Source organism: Corticium candelabrum, chromosome 20 (genome assembly GCF_963422355.1).
Source record: "Corticium candelabrum chromosome 20, ooCorCand1.1, whole genome shotgun sequence".
In the NCBI taxonomy this organism is placed as follows: domain Eukaryota; kingdom Metazoa; phylum Porifera; class Homoscleromorpha; order Homosclerophorida; family Plakinidae; genus Corticium; species Corticium candelabrum.
In genome coordinates this window covers 1,880,571-1,898,309 of record NC_085104.1, presented here as the reverse complement: position 1 = coordinate 1,898,309, position 17,739 = coordinate 1,880,571, and the positions used below count along the sequence as shown (strand labels likewise).

Genomic DNA, 17,739 nt, shown 5'->3' with positions numbered 1-17,739 from the left:
AAGCAGCAAGAGTTTGACTGAAAGAGACCTGATAGAAAATATTATGGCTCGTCAATAGTCAGCATGCATTAGCTGAACAAATTCTTGTATAGGATCAAAACGTGTTGATTATTGTCTATAAATGTGAATGCTACTGAAACTAGCAAATTTAATTGATTTCTACTGTCAAAATGAGAGGTCCAATGTACAGTCAAGCGAATACATATAGCCAAGGCTAATATATAAAAAGACAAAACATTAGCGGTGATGTCAACCAGTTATCGGAATGTGTATATAACATTCCACTCAGACTATCAATTTGAGTCTTCTTAAATTTCTTTTCCCATCAGTTTGCCTGTTTCGTCGTCATGCCAGACTTTAATAAAGTGATACTGTTGGTCTTCTTGTGGATCGGTGGGTGGCAAAGGAGCTTCTTGCTTGGGAAACTTGTCAGCATGCTCAGTTATTACCTTTTGGTTAAGCTCGTTGGGAATTAGCACGGTGTTCTCGAGTGATGACCCTGCCTCTTCTGCTATGGGCACTTTCTCTGAGGTATGATTCTTGATTCCGTTCCCAAACAAGTATGCTCGTACTCGTCTCTTGAGAAAATATGTCGCTGCCATGATGGCTATTCCTGTAAGCACACCAGCAGCAATGCCAGGAGGACCTCCAAGGCATCCAAATCCAGCTGTTGTTCCAAAGATAAGAGCTGCTCCGCCCATTCCTACACCAAATTCTGCTACTGCAATTTTCTGTAAGAGCTTGTACTCTTCCTTTGATAATTTCTCTTTATCCACCCAGTTATATATGAGAGTTCCTACCAGCAAAACGAATTCCAAACCTGCTGCAATTCCGCCTGCGATGTTTCCTGCTACTAGCTGCGGTATCCCTACCGTTAAAGCTGAGTTATCCGCAGCAAGTCGTCGCACAGCAAGTCGTGCGGGACCTTTGGCTGCCCAGATTAGAGCATCTTTGCATGTAGCAGATGAAAGCTTGAAAGTTCCAACGGTTCCCTTGTGTGCGTACTCCTCTACTTGAGCTGACATAGGATGTAAACCTTCAGCTCTTACAAGTCGTAGCATAACAGTTTCGCAGTTTCGCTTTAGTATATGATACGCCCCTTCGAGGTGAGGCGACGTTTCAGGATTCAAGCCAGCCCATTTGTGAAATATATCCGGATCTCCTTCTTCAAATCGTTCAATGCGCTTTAGAATTTCTTCCTTGCTGCGCGTTGTACCTTCCATAAATACTGCACGGTACAGTCCATAGTCCATGACATTCCCGGGTGGTGTGCAAAAATCTTCTAGAGAAGTAGTGTGAAGGTAGCCCTTTGGCTGGGCTTTGTTGAGCGTTGAAGTTGGTAAGTCTTGGTCTTCTGTTTGCTTGGCAGATTGCGGCGGATCTTTATTGAAATGAAATATTTGTATCTCAGATTCCTTGATAGAGCGGACCACTCCTACGTGACTGTAGATATGGAAACCTAAGAAGTATTTTCTCAAAACGTAAACAACATCACCAACTTCGAGTTCGAGATGTGGACTGAGGACGCGCACCTTGGGAATGGCTTTATCGGTGACCACTTCTGATGGCGATTTGTACCATTCACGGCGTTCGAGCTTTACAGCCATTCTTTCAACGAAGTGCTTGTCGCTGTTAAATCCTGGACAGTAGAATCCACGGTTCTTTTGAGCTAATGCCAGTTCAGCTCGTTTGGCTATTTCATCATGATCGTACGTGTTTCTACCCGGAAATTCTGTGTACTGCACTTTTGCAGGATCACCCAACCATGATTTGGCCCACTCATCTCGAGGCAAGCGACGAACTTGGCTCTTTGAAGAGGCCAACCCCGGAGAGACCGTGATGACGTCGTACGTCCCGTAGTCGTACGTGTCGTCGTCTTTGAGTCTATAAACTAGAATTCCGTGGCGGTCGACCAGCATGCCAGCTCGGCGAACCTTAATTGGAATTCCATGGCCATGGAGATCGTTCAGCCTGAGAGTGCTAGTCATCCCCGCTTGCAAATTAGGCTTTTACTCCGATGCTTGATCTGCTGTTCAACTGTTCACGGCAAAATTGCGTGGCAGTTAAATATCTCAATCGGAACTACCCTGATGAAGCGTGTAAGCATGCAAGTGATTGGTTGACGATTAGGACATCAATTAATAAAGACGTCGACGCTATCTGTGTGCAATAAATAGGAGTACTGCTTCAAATAAGCTAAGAGTTGCAAACAAGCAGCCGTTGGAACTCGTGCATGCGTCTAGAGAGATAAAGCTTTCTCGGATTGTGACATATGCAACGAGATGTAGCCAGAGACTGCACTGAAATGTTCAGTTGGAACTGATCCAACTGCGAACACCAGAGGAGGCTGAGAACAGACACTCAATTACCAAGAGTCACGCTTATTTAGGAATTTTTTAAGTGGGTGCGATTCCATACATGCCTAATCATTGGCCCTCCCGAATATTTCGGCGTCGCACTCTCAAGTTTACATAGACAGTGATGGCTTGACTGCTTGAGCATTTTAGAATCTACTAACACTGGCACACTTTGCTAACAAACTGCATGAACTGGAGCGTGCACGGACTACCGTAAACGTGGAAATTTTCGCGTGTTTACATTTTCGTGGTTCTATGCATCACGTGGTCCACCTATGACGCTTCTGAATTGGTTACGTTTTTATTATTTGCCTGTTTTGTCTGTTAGTAGTTTAAAACAATGTGAATGCTATTGAAGACGGTGGTGGGTGTGGGTGTGGTGCGGGTGTGGGTGGGGGTCTGGTTGGGTGTGGGTCTGGTTGGGTGTGGGTCTGGTTGGGTGTGGGTCTGGTTGGGTGTGGGTCTGGTTGGGTGTGGGTGGATGTGGGTGTGGGTGGGTGTGGGTGTGGGTGGGTGTGGGTGTGGGTGTGGGTGTGTGTGGGTGGGTGTGGGTGGGTGTGGTTTGGAGGTGGGTGGGTGTGGTTGGAGGTGGGTGGGTGTGGTTGGAGGTGGGTGTGGGTGTGGGTGTGGGTGTGGGTGGGTGTGGGTGTGGGTGTGGGTGGGTTGGGTGTGGGTGGGTTGGGTGTGGGTGGGTGTGGGTGTGGGTGGGTGTGGGTGTGGGTGGGTGTGGGTGTGGTGTGTGTATGTGTGCGTGCATTTTGGGGCTGTAAATATCTACGCATGCATAAACTGCAGCTGTTGGAACAGTTCCAAAGGGCTTCTAGCTAAGTTGGTTCTAAGGACTACTGTTTTTCTGTAATGGTTTAGTTATACATCAACAAATCACTAGCCTGCATAGCATACCTATATCTCTTTGTACTTGTTGATTGCGGGGCGGGGTCAGTCTAATATATCTGTAATTGCATTTATGGAAGGATGACACTAAATATTCTATTATCGGTTGGAAGACATCGAAATGCAACGTCATATGTTGCAGATTACGTTGCATACATATATGCACTGCAAAACTGTATGATTGCCTGCCTGAGTATAGCCTAGAGTATGCGCAGTGGATTCACGAATTGAGTGGGCTTTCTCTTTATAGTTACTAGAGTGACGGTAAGCGTTATGTTTATAGCACTGACAAGGTTTGTTAGCAAAACTGCGCAAACTGCGTCTTGATCCCAGCAACAGACGAAGGAGAGAGATGAAGTGCACTAAGCAAGATTATTAGCCTGAAGTTCGACGAGCTGCATGCGGACTGCTAGAGATGCTCACCATGCATGCATGGCAATAGCGTTCAGTGGGCTGCCTGGTTAATTAATTAAGTTGGCGATTTGTCTCTTTCATCTCGTTGAAGCCTTACAACCATCTTTTTAACGAATTGTTGTTGCTATTACTTCTCATACAGTAAACTCCCTCGTTGTCTTGTTCCAATGCCATGCAGTTCAGCTCGTTTGGCAATTTCATCGATCAGGCTCGTACAAGTTTCTACCCGGAAATTCTGTGTACTGCACGTTTGCAGGATCACCCCAAAATGACTTGGCCCACTCATCTCGAGACAAGCGACGAAGTCCAGATAGTGGAGTGACTAGGATTATGGCGCGCGATGTGTGTCATAATTCCGTCGGCTGGGCTGCGCTAACTCGTCGGCTGGGCTGCGCTAACTCGTCGGCTGGGCTGAGATATCATGTTTCCACAACTAATTTGCATCTCAGCCCAGCCGACGACACGCGTCAAGTATGGCGCGCCATGTGTGTCAAAAGTGATTTCGTCGGCTCATCGATGTCGATTCGTCGGCTCGTTGATGTCGATTCGTCCGCTCATTGATGTCAGCGGGTGGCCTCAGAGGTGCGTGACCATTTCGTCCAATCAATTTTCAATTCCCAGCAACAATTGAATGAATATTGAATTAGAAATTGAAAATAGCCTAGAAGTTGCTTGTAATCTCAATATTCAATTCTATTAAAAATTAAAATTGATTGATTGACAAATTATAATTATTTGTGGATTAAAATAAATATTGAAAACATACTGAATTTCTTACCAATTTCCTTTTCGATGCAATGGAATATTGAAATTGCAAGCACGTTAGTTTCATTTTTAATGTTAGATTCAATATTCAATTGAATTTAAAAATTAAATTTTAAATTTTGAATTTGCATGGCCAATTCGTCCAATCCATTTTTAACTTTTGAGACAAATTGAAAATTGAATGTCAAATTAAAAATTGACTGGCGTTGCTTGCTCTTACAATATTCCATTGCATTGAAAATAGAAATTGATTAAAGACCAATTGTCATTTCAATATTCATTTATTTTGCAAATAGATTCAATCTTTTCATCCGTCTAATTTTCGTAAACTATGAATATCAAAGTATAGCCTCTGCTGCAATTTTCTTTCTCCGTACTAAATGTAAATAGAAAGTTACCCGCAGTTGCTAGCGCGAGCCATATCTCTTAAACGGCATAATGACACCACGCGGTCGGTCGCCTGTGACTTCAATATTCAATTCTATTGAAAGGCGAAAGTTGTGTCTGCCTTAGCCACGCCCAGCCACGCCTCTGGCACGCATGCAATGTAATGCAATTAATTAAGAGAGGGACGAGACAACAAATCGGTCTGTAATGATTGGCGCAATGTTGATTCTAGATAGTTGCGTGGAGTCTTTCCAAATCGACTAGGCGTCAACTTCCCAGTGCAGGCTACACCCTGATCTCGTTGACTATAGACCGTAAGCGTGCCTCCATGCAACGGGCTTCCCTTGTCACGGCAAGGAATGTCTCATGCTTGGGCGTGATGGTTGACGAGAGCCAGTTGCAAGTGCTTACCGATTTGTTATGAGAGGTGGGTCGCGTAGCTTTCTCGTCCATCTCTTAATTTGCATTATATTGCATGCGTGCGTGCCAGAGGCGTGGCTGGGCGTGGCTAAGGCAGACACAACTTTCGCCTCTCAATAGAATTGAATATTGAAGTCACAGGCGACCGCCCGCGTGGTGTCATTATGCCGTTTAAGAGATATGGCTCGCGCTAGCAACTGCGGGTAACTTTCTATTTACATTTAGTACGGAGAAAGAACATTAATATTGCAGCAGAGGCTATAGGGTAGGTGTTCCTAATTGTGGACACTCCCCGGTAATTTGAGTTACAAACACTCTTTCTCTGGTAACCTGCAACGGAGAGAGAGGAAAACATGTTCAATGTATGCACCAATGTCTAAGCTTTGGAACAATACCTGTACGACTACAATCACACAACGTGTGCTAGCGCACTAGCAAAATATACAGGATAACGTCAGTGAACAGCTCAAACGGGGGTGTATCCTAATTGTGGACATGTTTTTCTCCGCCACAGAAAGCGACTGGGTCTGAGTAACAGCTGGACTAGATACCTGAATGGTTGACGCACAAGCTGGTATTTTGGGCCGCAATCAAAACCATGTTCTGTGGTGTATCACGACGATTCCCCTGCGAAACTGTTAGCACGTACAACGTTCCTCCCATCACGTCCACAAATTCGAGGTACACGAATCGTTCTTTTATTGGATCATGAAAGTGCCCTGACGTTAGTTAAGCAATTATCGAGTACCTTAGTAAAGTTTTGAGCCTATAGTTATGTTGACTTGTAACGTGTTAGAGAAGCGCACTATGTGCATGGAGCGAACGTGTAATTCCAGTCCAGTAAACACGTGAATATCTTCACTCATACTAGATCTAGACATCAGTAATCCACTGACAATCTAGCTGTTTTCACTGCAACTACATCTGGCCACAATAGGGTATGAAATGAGAACGAACAAAGAAGGTGGAATGTCAATATCAGCGACATTAATAATCCAGTCAGAATTTGACTGTCTTCACTGCTACTAGATCTGGCAACAATAAGACACAAAATGAAAACCTACAAACTCACCTAGGATAGGTGGAAGGTCAAACTACCTGGTCTGATATCAATAATCAGCTCTACCAGCAACGCAAAAGATGCTAGAACCACAGTTTACAGTTGAGACGTTCATCTAAACATGATTGATCGTCTCCTGCATTGCGTCCTAAACAACATTTGGTTTCTGCAAAGTTTGAACGGCACGACGCCATTTTACACAGAGGCGATACACCACAGAACATGGTTTTGATTGCGGCTTGTGAGACAACCATACAGGTATCTAGTCCAGCTGTTACTCATGCTCAGTCGCTTTCTGTAACGGAGAAAACAATGTCCACAATTAGGATACACCCCGCGTCCAAGCTGTTTACAGACGTTATCCCGTATATTTTGCTAGTGCGCTAGCTGACGTTGTGGATTGTAGTCGTACAGGTACCGTTACGAAGCCTAGACATTGGTGCGTATATCGGACATGTTTCACTGTCTCTTCGTGCAGGCTACCAGAGAAAACAGCGATTGTAACCCAAATTACCGGGGAGTGTCCACAATTAGGTACACCTACCCTACTTTGATGTTCATAATTTACGAAAATTAGACGGATGAAAAGATTGAATCTATTTGCAAAGTAAATGAATATTGAAATGACAATTGGTCTTTAATCAATTTCTATTTTCAATGCAATGGAATATTGTAAGAGCAAGCAACGCCAGTCAATTTTTAATTTGACATTCAATTTTCAATTTGTCTCAAAAATTAAAAATGGAATGGACGAATTGGCCATGCAAATTCAAAATTTAAAATTTAATTTTTAAATTCAATTGAATATTGAATCTAACATTGAAAATGAAACTAACGTGCTTGCAATTTCAATATTCCATTGCATCGAAAAGGAAATTGGTAAGAAATTCAGTATGTTTTCAATATTTATTTTAATCCACAAACAATTATAGTTTGTCAATCAATCAATTTTAATTTTTAATAGAATTGAATATTAAAATTTCAAGCAACTTCTAGGCTATTTTCAATTTTTAATTCAATATTCATTCAATTGTTGCTGGGAATTGAAAATTGATTGGACGAAATGGTCACGCACCCCCTGAGGCCACCCGCTGATATCAACGAGCCGACGAATCGACATCAACGAGCCGACGAAACGACATCAATGAGCCGACGTTGACATCAATGAGCCGACGAAACGACTTTTGACACACATGGCGCGCCATAGTAAACTGCTACTCGTTACTCGTTATGCTCAGGACAAAATAGCTTGGTGTATCAGTCCATACAGACCACTCAAAACACATGGTATAATCATGCATGCATGATAGCTATCTGCATGCATGTCTAGATGGTCAGTAATATTGGAACGCTGCTTTAGCTAGCAAGTTAACTGAGTTGCAGACAAGCTATCTAGACATATCTTTCGACTAGCGACATTTTGCAACTAGATGTAGTCTAGATAGACTGCATTGAAATTTTTTGCGAACACTAGGAGTTGCTAGGAACTTTCAATTAATTAAGTGGCAGCATGCAGCTCTAGGGAGGCACCGCGAGAGTGGGTGTCAACTTTATCTAGAGCGATGGTGACGGCTGAGCTTTTACGTCTCTATAATATTAGCATTTGCCAAACTGCAAAACTGCGTTTTGGACTACTCGACTTAGGATCAGAGTGCACAGCGCGTCAGTTAGATTAGTTACTAATTAATAATTAATTAATTAAGTTATAGGAAAGATCTCTAAGCACGTGAGAACGCGGGGGAATATGTTGAGACTTGGCTGCGAATACAGTACTCTATTACAGCATCTACAATTCATAGATACAGTACAACAAAAAGTGCGAGTCTGCCGAAGGTCAGATACTCGAGGCTGCATCTAGTAGTTTGCGAACATCCAGGCTTTAGTTGTCTCATTGCATTCAACGCCTTGGCTAGTGCGCGACTGTGTGTCAGGTCTGGTGGACAGCAAGTGTGCTGTACTGTACAGTGCAGCAAACGTTATGTCATCGTTCCCTTCAAGACGACGCTCAGGATCAAAACGTCAGATAAGAGACAAGTAGCTACGTCAGACAACAGACTAAAACACATCGACTGTGACGTAAAAATTGGTTTATAGAATCGACGCAACGCTGTTGTCGTCGTGTGAACCAGAAATTCAAGAGGCAAGCAGTTTGAGAGGAGATTAACGTGTTGGCTTTTGTGTTTTTATTTGTGAGTTGTTTGTGTAGTTGCTGCGGCAGGTTGACGGTTTGTTGGACAGCAAGAGAAGTGAGTGGGAAAGCAGAGTGGCGGGACTGAAGAAGCAACTGCAGCGCAGGGACGGTGAATTGTGTGCTTTGCGAGCAGCTTTGCAGCGTAAGAGCATTGAGGTGTGTTGGGGCTTAGATAGAGACTTATGATAATCAAGCGTCTGTCTGTCTGTCTGTCTGTCCATCTGTCTGTCCGTCTGTCTCTCTGTTTGTCTGTCTGGTTGTTTGTCTGTCTGTTTGTCTGTCTGTCTCTCTGTTTGTCTGTCTCTCTGTTTGTACAGTATGTCTGTTGGTTTGTCTGTCTGTTTGTCTATTTGTCTGTTTGTCTGTATTTTTTTGTCTGTCTGCCTGCCTGTCTGTCTGTCTATGTTTTTTCTGTTTTTTTCTGTCTGTCTGTCTGTCTTCTGTCCGTCTGTCTGTCTGTTTTTTGTCTGTCTGTCTGTTTGTCTGTCTGGTTGTTTGTCTGTATGCCTGTCTGTCTGTCTGTCTGTCTGTTTTGTTTGTCTGTATGTATGTATGTATGTCCGTCTGTCTCTCTGTTTCTCTGTTTGTCTGTCTGTCTGTCTGTCTGTCTGTTTGTATGTCTGTTGGTGTGTCTGTCTGTTTGTATGTCTGTTGGTGTGTCTGTCTGTCTGTCTGTGTATGTTTGTCTGTTTTTGTCTGTCTGTATGTATGTATGTATGTATGTTTGTCTGTCTGCCTGCCTGTCTGTCTGTATGTATGTATGTATGTATGTATGTTTGTCTGTCTGCCTGTCTGTCTGTTTACCTGTCCATCTGTTTATCTGTCCATCAATACATATATTTTCAAACGTCTGTCTGTCTGTCTATGTTTGTCTGTTTCTTTGTCTGTCTGTCTGCCTGTTTGTCTGTCTGTCTGTCTGTCTGTCTGTCTGTCTGTCTGTTTGTCTGTCTGTTTGTCTTTTTGTCTGTCTGTTTGTCTATTTATCATCATATATTTTCAAACACAAGACTATATTATATTTCAGCAAAATAGTAAGTACTTAAATTCAAGTGTACATGTACCTTGTCCATAATCTACACACTACACTTCACTAGGAATGAGCTATAAACTACAAGCATGCAGCAGCCCAGGGACAATCAATGACTGTCTGTCTGTCTGTCTGATTATCCACGAAGATTGCCCTCGCCAGTGATAGTGCTACTGATATTATACAAACACAGTCTGATAGAGATGCAGCACGGTTGAGATCCCTGCAAGGACGAGTGGCTGGTACATGGCTGAATGTCATCCCTACTTCTGCTGACGCTTTAAAAAGCAAAACGAATTTTCTTTAACGTCTTGCCTGAGGTTGGGAGTGGCTCTACCTTTCACTAATTGGATTAAAAAGTGTGATTGTGGTCATGATTTGGATGAATACGGATACCATCTTTTAACCTGTAAATATGGGGGTGGACCTGTGTGGTCTCACAATTCAGTCGTATCTGGGTGGAGTGAGTGCCTGTCTGACCTTCACCTTCCCCATCAAACAGAACCAAGACATAAATACATCAATACTGAAGACTGTCCAGACATTACAATGTTTGATCCAAATACTGGACAGAATTTGGATATTGATGTGTCCCTGGCTTATCCATGGAGTCAGGACTTTATTAGGAGGGCTAGCAAGGGAAATGGTCATGCTGCCGCCACGAGAGAAAAAAGAAAATGAAAAATATTCAGAAGAGCTTGTTCCAGGAGGATATGTATCAAAATGTGTTTCTCTTGTGATAGAACATTTTGGGAGGTGGGACACAAAGGCAGAGAATGTTTTGCAGCATTTGTCACAACAGTCACAAATCCAGAAGCCAATTTTAATGCTTCCATGTTCATGTCGTATTGGAGAAAAAGATTTTCTACAATTCTGCAAAGATGCAATGCCAAAGTTATCCTTAGAAAACTTTCAAAACTGTCACCTAATCATGGTGGTTTACATAGATTATTTGATTTTGACATTCAAAGTCAAGTCCATTAGTTAATGACTTTGTTGTTTGCAAGGACTGATTTGTATTTATAAAATCCTAGCATATGTACAAGTAGAATCTGTATGAGAATAAATTATCTGTCTGTCTGTCTGTCTGTTTATCTGTCTGTCAGTCAGTCAGTTTGTCTATCTGTTCTTTTGTCTAGACTTAGACCAATTAACAGTCTGTCTGGTGTTTGCCTTTTTGTACTCTGTTGAAATTAAGGACTTTAATAAACTACAACTTTAGACAACTTTTATTATTCTTAGGTAGAGCAATTGCAGGCAAAATTTGAGGATGCAGAAACTCAACAGGAGGAGCAAATGAGTAGCTATGAAGTGCAACTGACAACTTTGAAGACAGAAGTATGGCCATTCTAGTGCCAATTATTTGTTGCCAAAGTCAATCTGTTTTAGCTCTCTCGTCTAAGTCGGAAACACGAAAACGTTCAGACAAAGAAAGAGCATTGAATGTATGGAATTGACAGGGAACGTCAGAAGATATACATTATTGTATTGGTGTGTGTGTGTGTGTGTGTGTGTGTGTGTGTGTGTGTGTGTGTGTGTGTGTGTGTGTGTGTGTGGTGTGGTGTGTGCATTGTTGTGGTCTCTTTAGTCATCGGTTGTGCATGTTATCTTTTTCACTGCTAATATATGTTGAAGCTGAGGTTGGATACATGTCTCCATTTGGGTCTAAACTACCATTGCTGTGTTTTGTAAACTTTTTCTGCTGTAGATGGACAGAAGAGCAACATCTGATGTACAAGTTCATTAAAGAATCATCTCACCAGGAAACATCACGGTATTTCAAACTATAAGCCAACAGAGGTAGGTATACTTTCCAAACTTACCACAATTGTGTTCACTGACTTAAATTGTAGAGCGAAGTGCAGTCTGGTGGCACATTTGTGCATGCAGTTTTTTGTGTAAGCCATAAGATCTCAAATCATAAATTAGTCACAAAAGCATTCTACTCCATATCTGGCAACTAGTTGAGAAGTCAGCTTTGATGATAAATTTGCTATATGCCTAGGTCACTGTTTATACACGAAATTAATTAACAAATAACTAATAGGAAACAACTTGAACATAATTTTTGTTGCTTTATGCTTTAAACCAGTCATGGTTGTTAAAGCATTGCTAATTTGTATAAATATAATGTTTATTGGTTGCATTCGTGTTTCTGTTATTGATTTGGCATTTGCCTTTAGACACAAACAATTCATGTGGTGATGTATTGTCACCAGAGTGACTAGTTAGTTGATACTGTAAACTGGAAAGCATTTGATCTATTGATGCTATAGTACAGTTGTCGTATTATAGGTTACAAGAGAATAATACCCCAGTTGGTCTATCGGCTGGGTGTCTGAGCAATCATTTCTTGCTGGATCAGTGTGATGGTTGCCTATTACATCAGCAACATTATTTGACATTATGTATGTATTTTCTGTTATACTCATCTAGACTATGATGCATTGAGAGGAGTTTACTGAAATTAGTCGGTGCTATTATGTGTACATTAATGACAGTATTTTTATTTTATTAGATCAAGTTTGCATTGGTGTGTCTGTCTGTGTGTGTGTGTGTGTGTGTGTGTGTGTGTGTGTGTGTGTGTGTGTGTGTGTGTGTGTGTGTGTGTGTGTGTGTGTGTGTTCATGTCGTGCATGTGTTATTGTTTTTGTTATTGATATTTATACAGCATGTGAGCAAATCATTCACAACCACTTTACACTTCTTATTTTATTTGCAAGACACAATCTTCTAAGTCATATTGTGCTGCTACTGTTTTCTGTGACTATTTATCATGTTTGAAGGTTTTTGAGAAATACAGATTTGCTAATCAAGCACTGCAGTACCTGCGGAAAGCATTCGAGGTAAGTTTCTATTGCCACAACTACTGAGTGTCTAAAAATAATGATTTATTAACAACATCATAGGAGTTACATATGAAGTCATTGCTGTGGGACAAAGAGAAGACGTCGTTGGAGAAGGCAGCGGAACAAGCTGTGGCCGAGAGTGAGGCGATGAGAAGTCGATGTGTTTATCTTGAGGTGCGACTTTGTGGATTGAAATTTTTTTGTTTATGATTGATGGTGTGTTTAACATTGTGTTTGGTTGATGACGTCATTTTTGTCTGTAATTTTTGTATTTGTGTTATGTCTGTCAATTTGTTGTGTTTGTGTTTTGTTTGTCTTCTGCTTGTTTGTCTTCTGCTTGTTTGTCTGTCTGTCTGTCCGTTTGTCTGTCTGTCTGTTTGTCCGTCTGTCTGTCTGTCTGTCTTTCACATCTGTCTGTCTGTCTGTCTGTCTGTTTGTGTGTTTCTGCCTGTCAGTTTGTCTGTCCATCTGTCTGTCGTCTGTCTGTCTGTTTGTTTGTCTGTCTGTCTATTTGTCTGTCTGTCTGTTTGTCTGTCTGCTTGTTTGTGTGTCTGTTTGTTATATACTTTGTATTTGTTGCTTTTGGTGGCAGGAATGCAATGCTACTTAACAACAAGATCTGGAAAGGTACAAGCGTCTTCAACTTAATTCTGAACAAACACACAAAGTTCACATAGCTCAGTTGGAGGCCAAGGTTTTTAGGCATAAGTAGGCTTGCTTTGTATATCAGTGATAATCATTTATTGTTAAAAATTCAGGTGAAACTGAACCAACAAGAATCAGACAACAAGCAAGATAGCATGAGCAGGTCGATAGTTTTCAATTGTGGGTGCTGTGACACACACACACACACACACACACACACACACACACACACACACACACACACACACACACACACACACACACACACACACACACACACACACACACACACACACACACACACACTTGATATGACATACTGATTTCTCTTGAGTTTATGTGTGTGATGGTGGAGATAAGTGCATTTGCACGCTTTAAATACCAGTGACAATTTGTATTATTATTAGAGTACACATGTCTATATAGTAGGTGTAAGATAAGATAGGCACATTCATGATTCAGATTGCTTGTGTTGCCAAGTACTAAGCAGTGTACAACAAATCGTCTCATCTCTGAGTAGTTTCCAGACAACCATGCGTTAAAGATTTAGTTGCTTGATAATGTATTACTCTGGTTGCCCATAAGCTAAACAAAATAGGCTTTGCTGTTGTTTTCCTTTTAAAGTCTTGCTCATATTTGAGACTCCAGAGACCTTCACTGCCTTGTTCTGTAGTGCACTTTGTCTACTAACGACTTCAGTGACATCACCTGAAGCTGACTGATCATCGTCTGATAAATCACATTCACTTGCAATTTCAAAGTTCTGAACATTTGGACCACGTAATGTAGGTGCATTGCTTCAGTTGGGTTAGTCCTTGGGTTAAATCTTAAGGTTGTCCCTGGGCAACCATAGTACCGTTTCAGTTGCCTGGATGTATTTTTGGTCGTCCTGGGTGTTCGAGCAACCGATTTGTCGTACACTGTTGTAGTATTTGGTGAAGAGAATATCAGTGATTATTAGTGTTTTATCAGTAGTTACAACATGAACACGATGCTGCATTATTACTAAGCTAACGAACTCGTTAGCAGAGAAAGACAAGGTATGCATATTGAGTAAATCATATTGTTTGTTAATCACAACTTGATTGTTTTATGCTGCTTGGTTGTTTCTGTTAGCTGCTGGAAGCAAAGACAGCTGAATGTGAGGAGCTGAGAGGAGAATACTGTCGGGAGAGTTATTGTAACTTGCCAACTCAACAGGGTGAAGAGTGGCATTCTGAATTTGTGGTAAGCAGCTCTGACTGTGAGTATGATACAGTCTGATCTCTGTTTTTCTCACTGGTCTCACTGTATGTCCAAGTGCTTTAAAGACCTGATCTATACCGTGTGTGTGTGTGTGTGTGTGTGTGTGTGTGTGTGCCTGTATGTAGCATGGCAGCCTCTTGAGCGTGTCGGCTCTGAAGGATTTTGACCTTCTCCTTTGGCTTACCATCCAGCTGCTGCGATATCTTCAAACGTCATTATCATGATAAACCATCTCAGATGAACAGGAGTGCCACAACCAGCATTTGGAGCGAGCATTCAGCAACATGTTTCTTTGCGAAGAACAGCCATTGCGCTACTCCCACGTTGTAAAGTGCTTTGATTGCTCGCACCGTCGAACTACTCATTTTTGTGACAATACGTCTATTTCCGGTTATCGCAGATAGAGACGGAGACCATGTGCATGGAGTCCATTGCAATAAAAACAGCGGGGTGGCATGGACGAAAGAAGTTGGTCTCCAACATGGAAGGAAGCAGAACAATGGTGTATGGTGCATGTGGGCGATCTCTACTGCCGGGTTAGCAGGAAGCAGCAGTTTGACATCTCTTGCTATGTAGAGAGTTGAACGATTCAGGATGCTATACAATATATTACCTATTTACAAACTGGCAGTAGATGAACTAAGTAGAGATTTGCTTTTTGCTGTTTATGCCATCATCTTTTGAGACGGTCTGGTTAGGTGTGTGTGTGTGTGTGTGTGTGTGTGTGTGTGTGTGTGTGTGTGTGTGTGTGTGTGTGTGTTCGTGCGCGCGTGTGGTGCACGCACGTGGCACACGCACGTGCATGTGCGTGAGTTGTAGAGGTTTTTTGTTGTAGACGGACAGAAGAGTAACATCTGATGTTCGAGCACAGTATGCATCACCTTACCATGAATCTGATCATCATGGTATCTCAAGCACCTATAACCCAACAGAGGTATACATTAATGAATTAATTGTGTTCACTGACTTACATTGTAGACTGAACTACAGCCAGTTTGGTAGCACATGCTCTGCGTGCAATTTTTTGTGTAAACCGTGTTATCTCAGACTGTACTTTAGTCACAGTGGCATTGCATCCTTCTCCATATTTGTCGGCTGAGAAGACACTTTGTGGTTGTAAGGCTCTGTGAAAGCATTGCTTCCTTATAGAGTTAACATTGTAACGATTGCCTCGTGCTTTGAATTTTTTGATTTTGCAATGATTGTACTTTAGACATAGACAGTCATGTGGTGATATTGTTACCAGAGTGACTATTATAGCCCGTTCACACGAGCACTTGTAACTGGGCCAACATGGATTAGCACAGGTCGGCTCGCTTTTGAAGGGACTGTGTGAATGTGGGCCGAGCCAAGCTGAATCGATCTGGAGTGGTCCACCTTAATTAAATTCCGTGCCAGCCCAGCACAGTTTGGCTCGGCTCGGCTTGGCTCGCATTCACTGTGTGAACTGCAACCGCCTGTCGAACTGTAGTCTCACTTAGCCAGACCCTCACTGTTGTGTTATACTCGCATAGCCAGATCTTTCTTGCTGTGAGTACACGTGACCATACGTACGTAGCTATCCGTACATATGTAGCTATGACCTACAAGAGACACACCCTCTAAGTGAGCTGGCTTATTTTTGCTGAATGCCATGTGAACAGAGAGCTACTGTGGCTGGCTCGGTTCGGATAGCTCAGAAAGGAGCTTGTGTGAAAAGGCAATAATAGAGTAAGTTGTAGAGCAGTCGATACATTTAGTTGTTGTCTTATAGGATATAAGTGAATACCCTCAGTTGGTCTATCAGCCGGTTGCCTGAGAATTCATCTTCTAGTGGATTGGCGTGATGTTTGCCTGTACGTCGGCATACATTATTAACATATGTATGTATGTAGAATGTAAGTATTGTTGTTTTCATCTGGACTATGATGTATTGAGAGGATTTTACTGGAATATTTAGTTGACGCGATTAAATGTACATAAGTGACAGTATTATATTAGATCGAGTTCAATTAAGTATTTATTATAGGACAATATATGATATAAAATTGTGTGTGTTGATTAGCAAGAGTTAGCCTCACACACGACAGTCCAAACGTATCGTTGTCAGACTCGTGTCATGCATCTCTCTTGTGTCTGGTTTCTGTGTGACTGTCTCAGGGGGCCCAAGCCCATCATTACCAACCACGAACTTCAAGGTGTGTTGGTGTATTGCTTTGTTACAGTTGCTTTTTCTTGAACGATCAAAGAGCAGAGCATCATCAGTCAAACTTTATATTTGTGATTTACGAATTTAAACAGCAAGAGTTTGACTGAAAAAGACCTGATAGAAAATGTTATGGCTCGTCAATAGTCAGCATTCATTAGCTGAACAAATTCTTGTATTAGGATCAAAACGTGTTGATTATTGTCTATAAATGTGAATGCTACTGAAACTAGCAAATTTAATTGATTTCTACTGTCAAAATGAGAGGTCCAATGTACAGTCAAGCGAATACATATAGTCAAGGCTAATATATAAAAAGACAAAACATTAGCGGTGACGTCAACCAGTTATCGGAATGTGTATATAACATTCCACTCAGACTATCAATTGAGTCTTCTTAAATTTCTTTTCCCATCAGTTTGTCTGTTTCGTCGTCATGCTAGACTTTGATAAAGTGATACTGTTGGTCTTCTTGTGGATCGGTGGGTGGCAAAGGAGCTTCTTGCTTAGGAAACTTCTCGGCATGCTCAGTTGTTAGCGTTTGGATAAGCTCGTTGGGAATTAGCACGGTGTTCTCGAGTGATGACCCTGCCTCTTCTGATATGGGCACTTTCTCTGAGGTATGATTCTTGATTCCGTTCCCAAACAAGTATGCTCGTACTCGTACTTGAGGTGACATAGGATGTAAACCTTCAGCTCTTACAAATCGTAGCATAACAGTTTCGTAGTTTCGCATTAGTAAATGATACGCCCCTTCGAGGTGAGGCGACGTTTCAGGATTCAAGCCAGCCCATTTGTGAAATATATCCGGATCTCCTAATTCAAATCGTTTAATGCGATCTAGTATGTCTTCCTTGCTGCGCGTTGTACCTTCCATAAATACTGCACGGTACAGTCCATAGTCCATGACATTCCCGGGTGGTGTGCAAAAATCTTCTAGAGAAGTAGTGTGAAGGTAGCCCTTTGGCTGGGCTTTGTTGAGCGTTGAAGTTGGTAAGTCTTGGTCTTCTGTTTGCTTGGCAGATTGCGGCGGATCTTTATTGAAATGAAATATTTGTATCTCAGATTCCTTGATAGAGCGGACCACTCCTACGTGACTGTAGATATGAAAACCTAAGAAGTATTTTCTCAAAACGTAAACAAGATCACCAACTTCGAGTTCGAGATGTGGACTGAAGACGCGCACCTTGGGAATGGCTTTATCGGTGACCACTTCTGATGGCGATTTGTCCCATTCACGGCGTTCGAGCTTTATAGCCATTCTTTCAACGAAGTGCTTGTCGCTGTTAAATCCTGGACA

General features: G+C 42.0%; 2 protein-coding genes and 2 long non-coding RNA genes across 6 annotated transcripts; 2 read left to right on the top strand and 2 right to left on the bottom strand.

Moving 5' to 3' along the window:
* Positions 1–128: 128 nt before the first annotated feature.
* LOC134196054 (uncharacterized) lies at positions 129–1,988 on the bottom strand. The gene has a single exon (XM_062665133.1). The coding sequence runs from the start codon at positions 1,986–1,988 to the stop codon at positions 309–311; it is 1,680 nt and encodes a 559-aa protein (XP_062521117.1). The 3' UTR covers positions 129–308.
* Positions 1,989–5,930: 3,942 nt separating this feature from the next.
* LOC134196122 (uncharacterized) lies at positions 5,931–6,652 on the bottom strand. The gene is made up of 3 exons (XR_009972484.1): positions 6,554–6,652; positions 6,336–6,445; positions 5,931–6,268 (listed from the first exon to the last, which is right to left on the bottom strand). It is a non-coding gene; the product is annotated as an uncharacterized LOC134196122 (long non-coding RNA).
* Positions 6,653–8,016: 1,364 nt separating this feature from the next.
* Positions 8,017–10,832, top strand: LOC134195612 (centrosomal protein of 63 kDa-like). Its single transcript, XM_062664665.1, has 5 exons — positions 8,017–8,130; positions 8,211–8,315; positions 8,392–8,437; positions 8,504–8,630; positions 10,758–10,832. The coding sequence occupies exons 1-5, from the start codon at positions 8,042–8,044 to the stop codon at positions 10,781–10,783; spliced, it is 393 nt and encodes a 130-aa protein (XP_062520649.1). The 5' UTR covers positions 8,017–8,041; the 3' UTR covers positions 10,784–10,832.
* A 421-nt stretch (positions 10,833–11,253) lies between these two features.
* On the top strand, positions 11,254–16,282 carry LOC134195613 (uncharacterized). Of its 3 annotated transcripts, none has more exons than XR_009972397.1 (9): positions 11,254–11,315; positions 12,302–12,361; positions 12,425–12,538; positions 12,957–13,058; positions 13,123–13,172; positions 13,982–14,049; positions 14,126–14,236; positions 15,090–15,188; positions 16,008–16,282. It is a non-coding gene; the product is annotated as an uncharacterized LOC134195613 (long non-coding RNA). The 3 variants fall into 3 exon arrangements; XR_009972398.1 differs by lacking the exon at positions 11,254–11,315 and adding an exon at positions 11,815–11,923 and having other exon boundaries at positions 13,985–14,049; XR_009972396.1 differs by lacking the exon at positions 11,254–11,315 and adding an exon at positions 11,815–11,923.
* Positions 16,283–17,739: the final 1,457 nt, after the last annotated feature.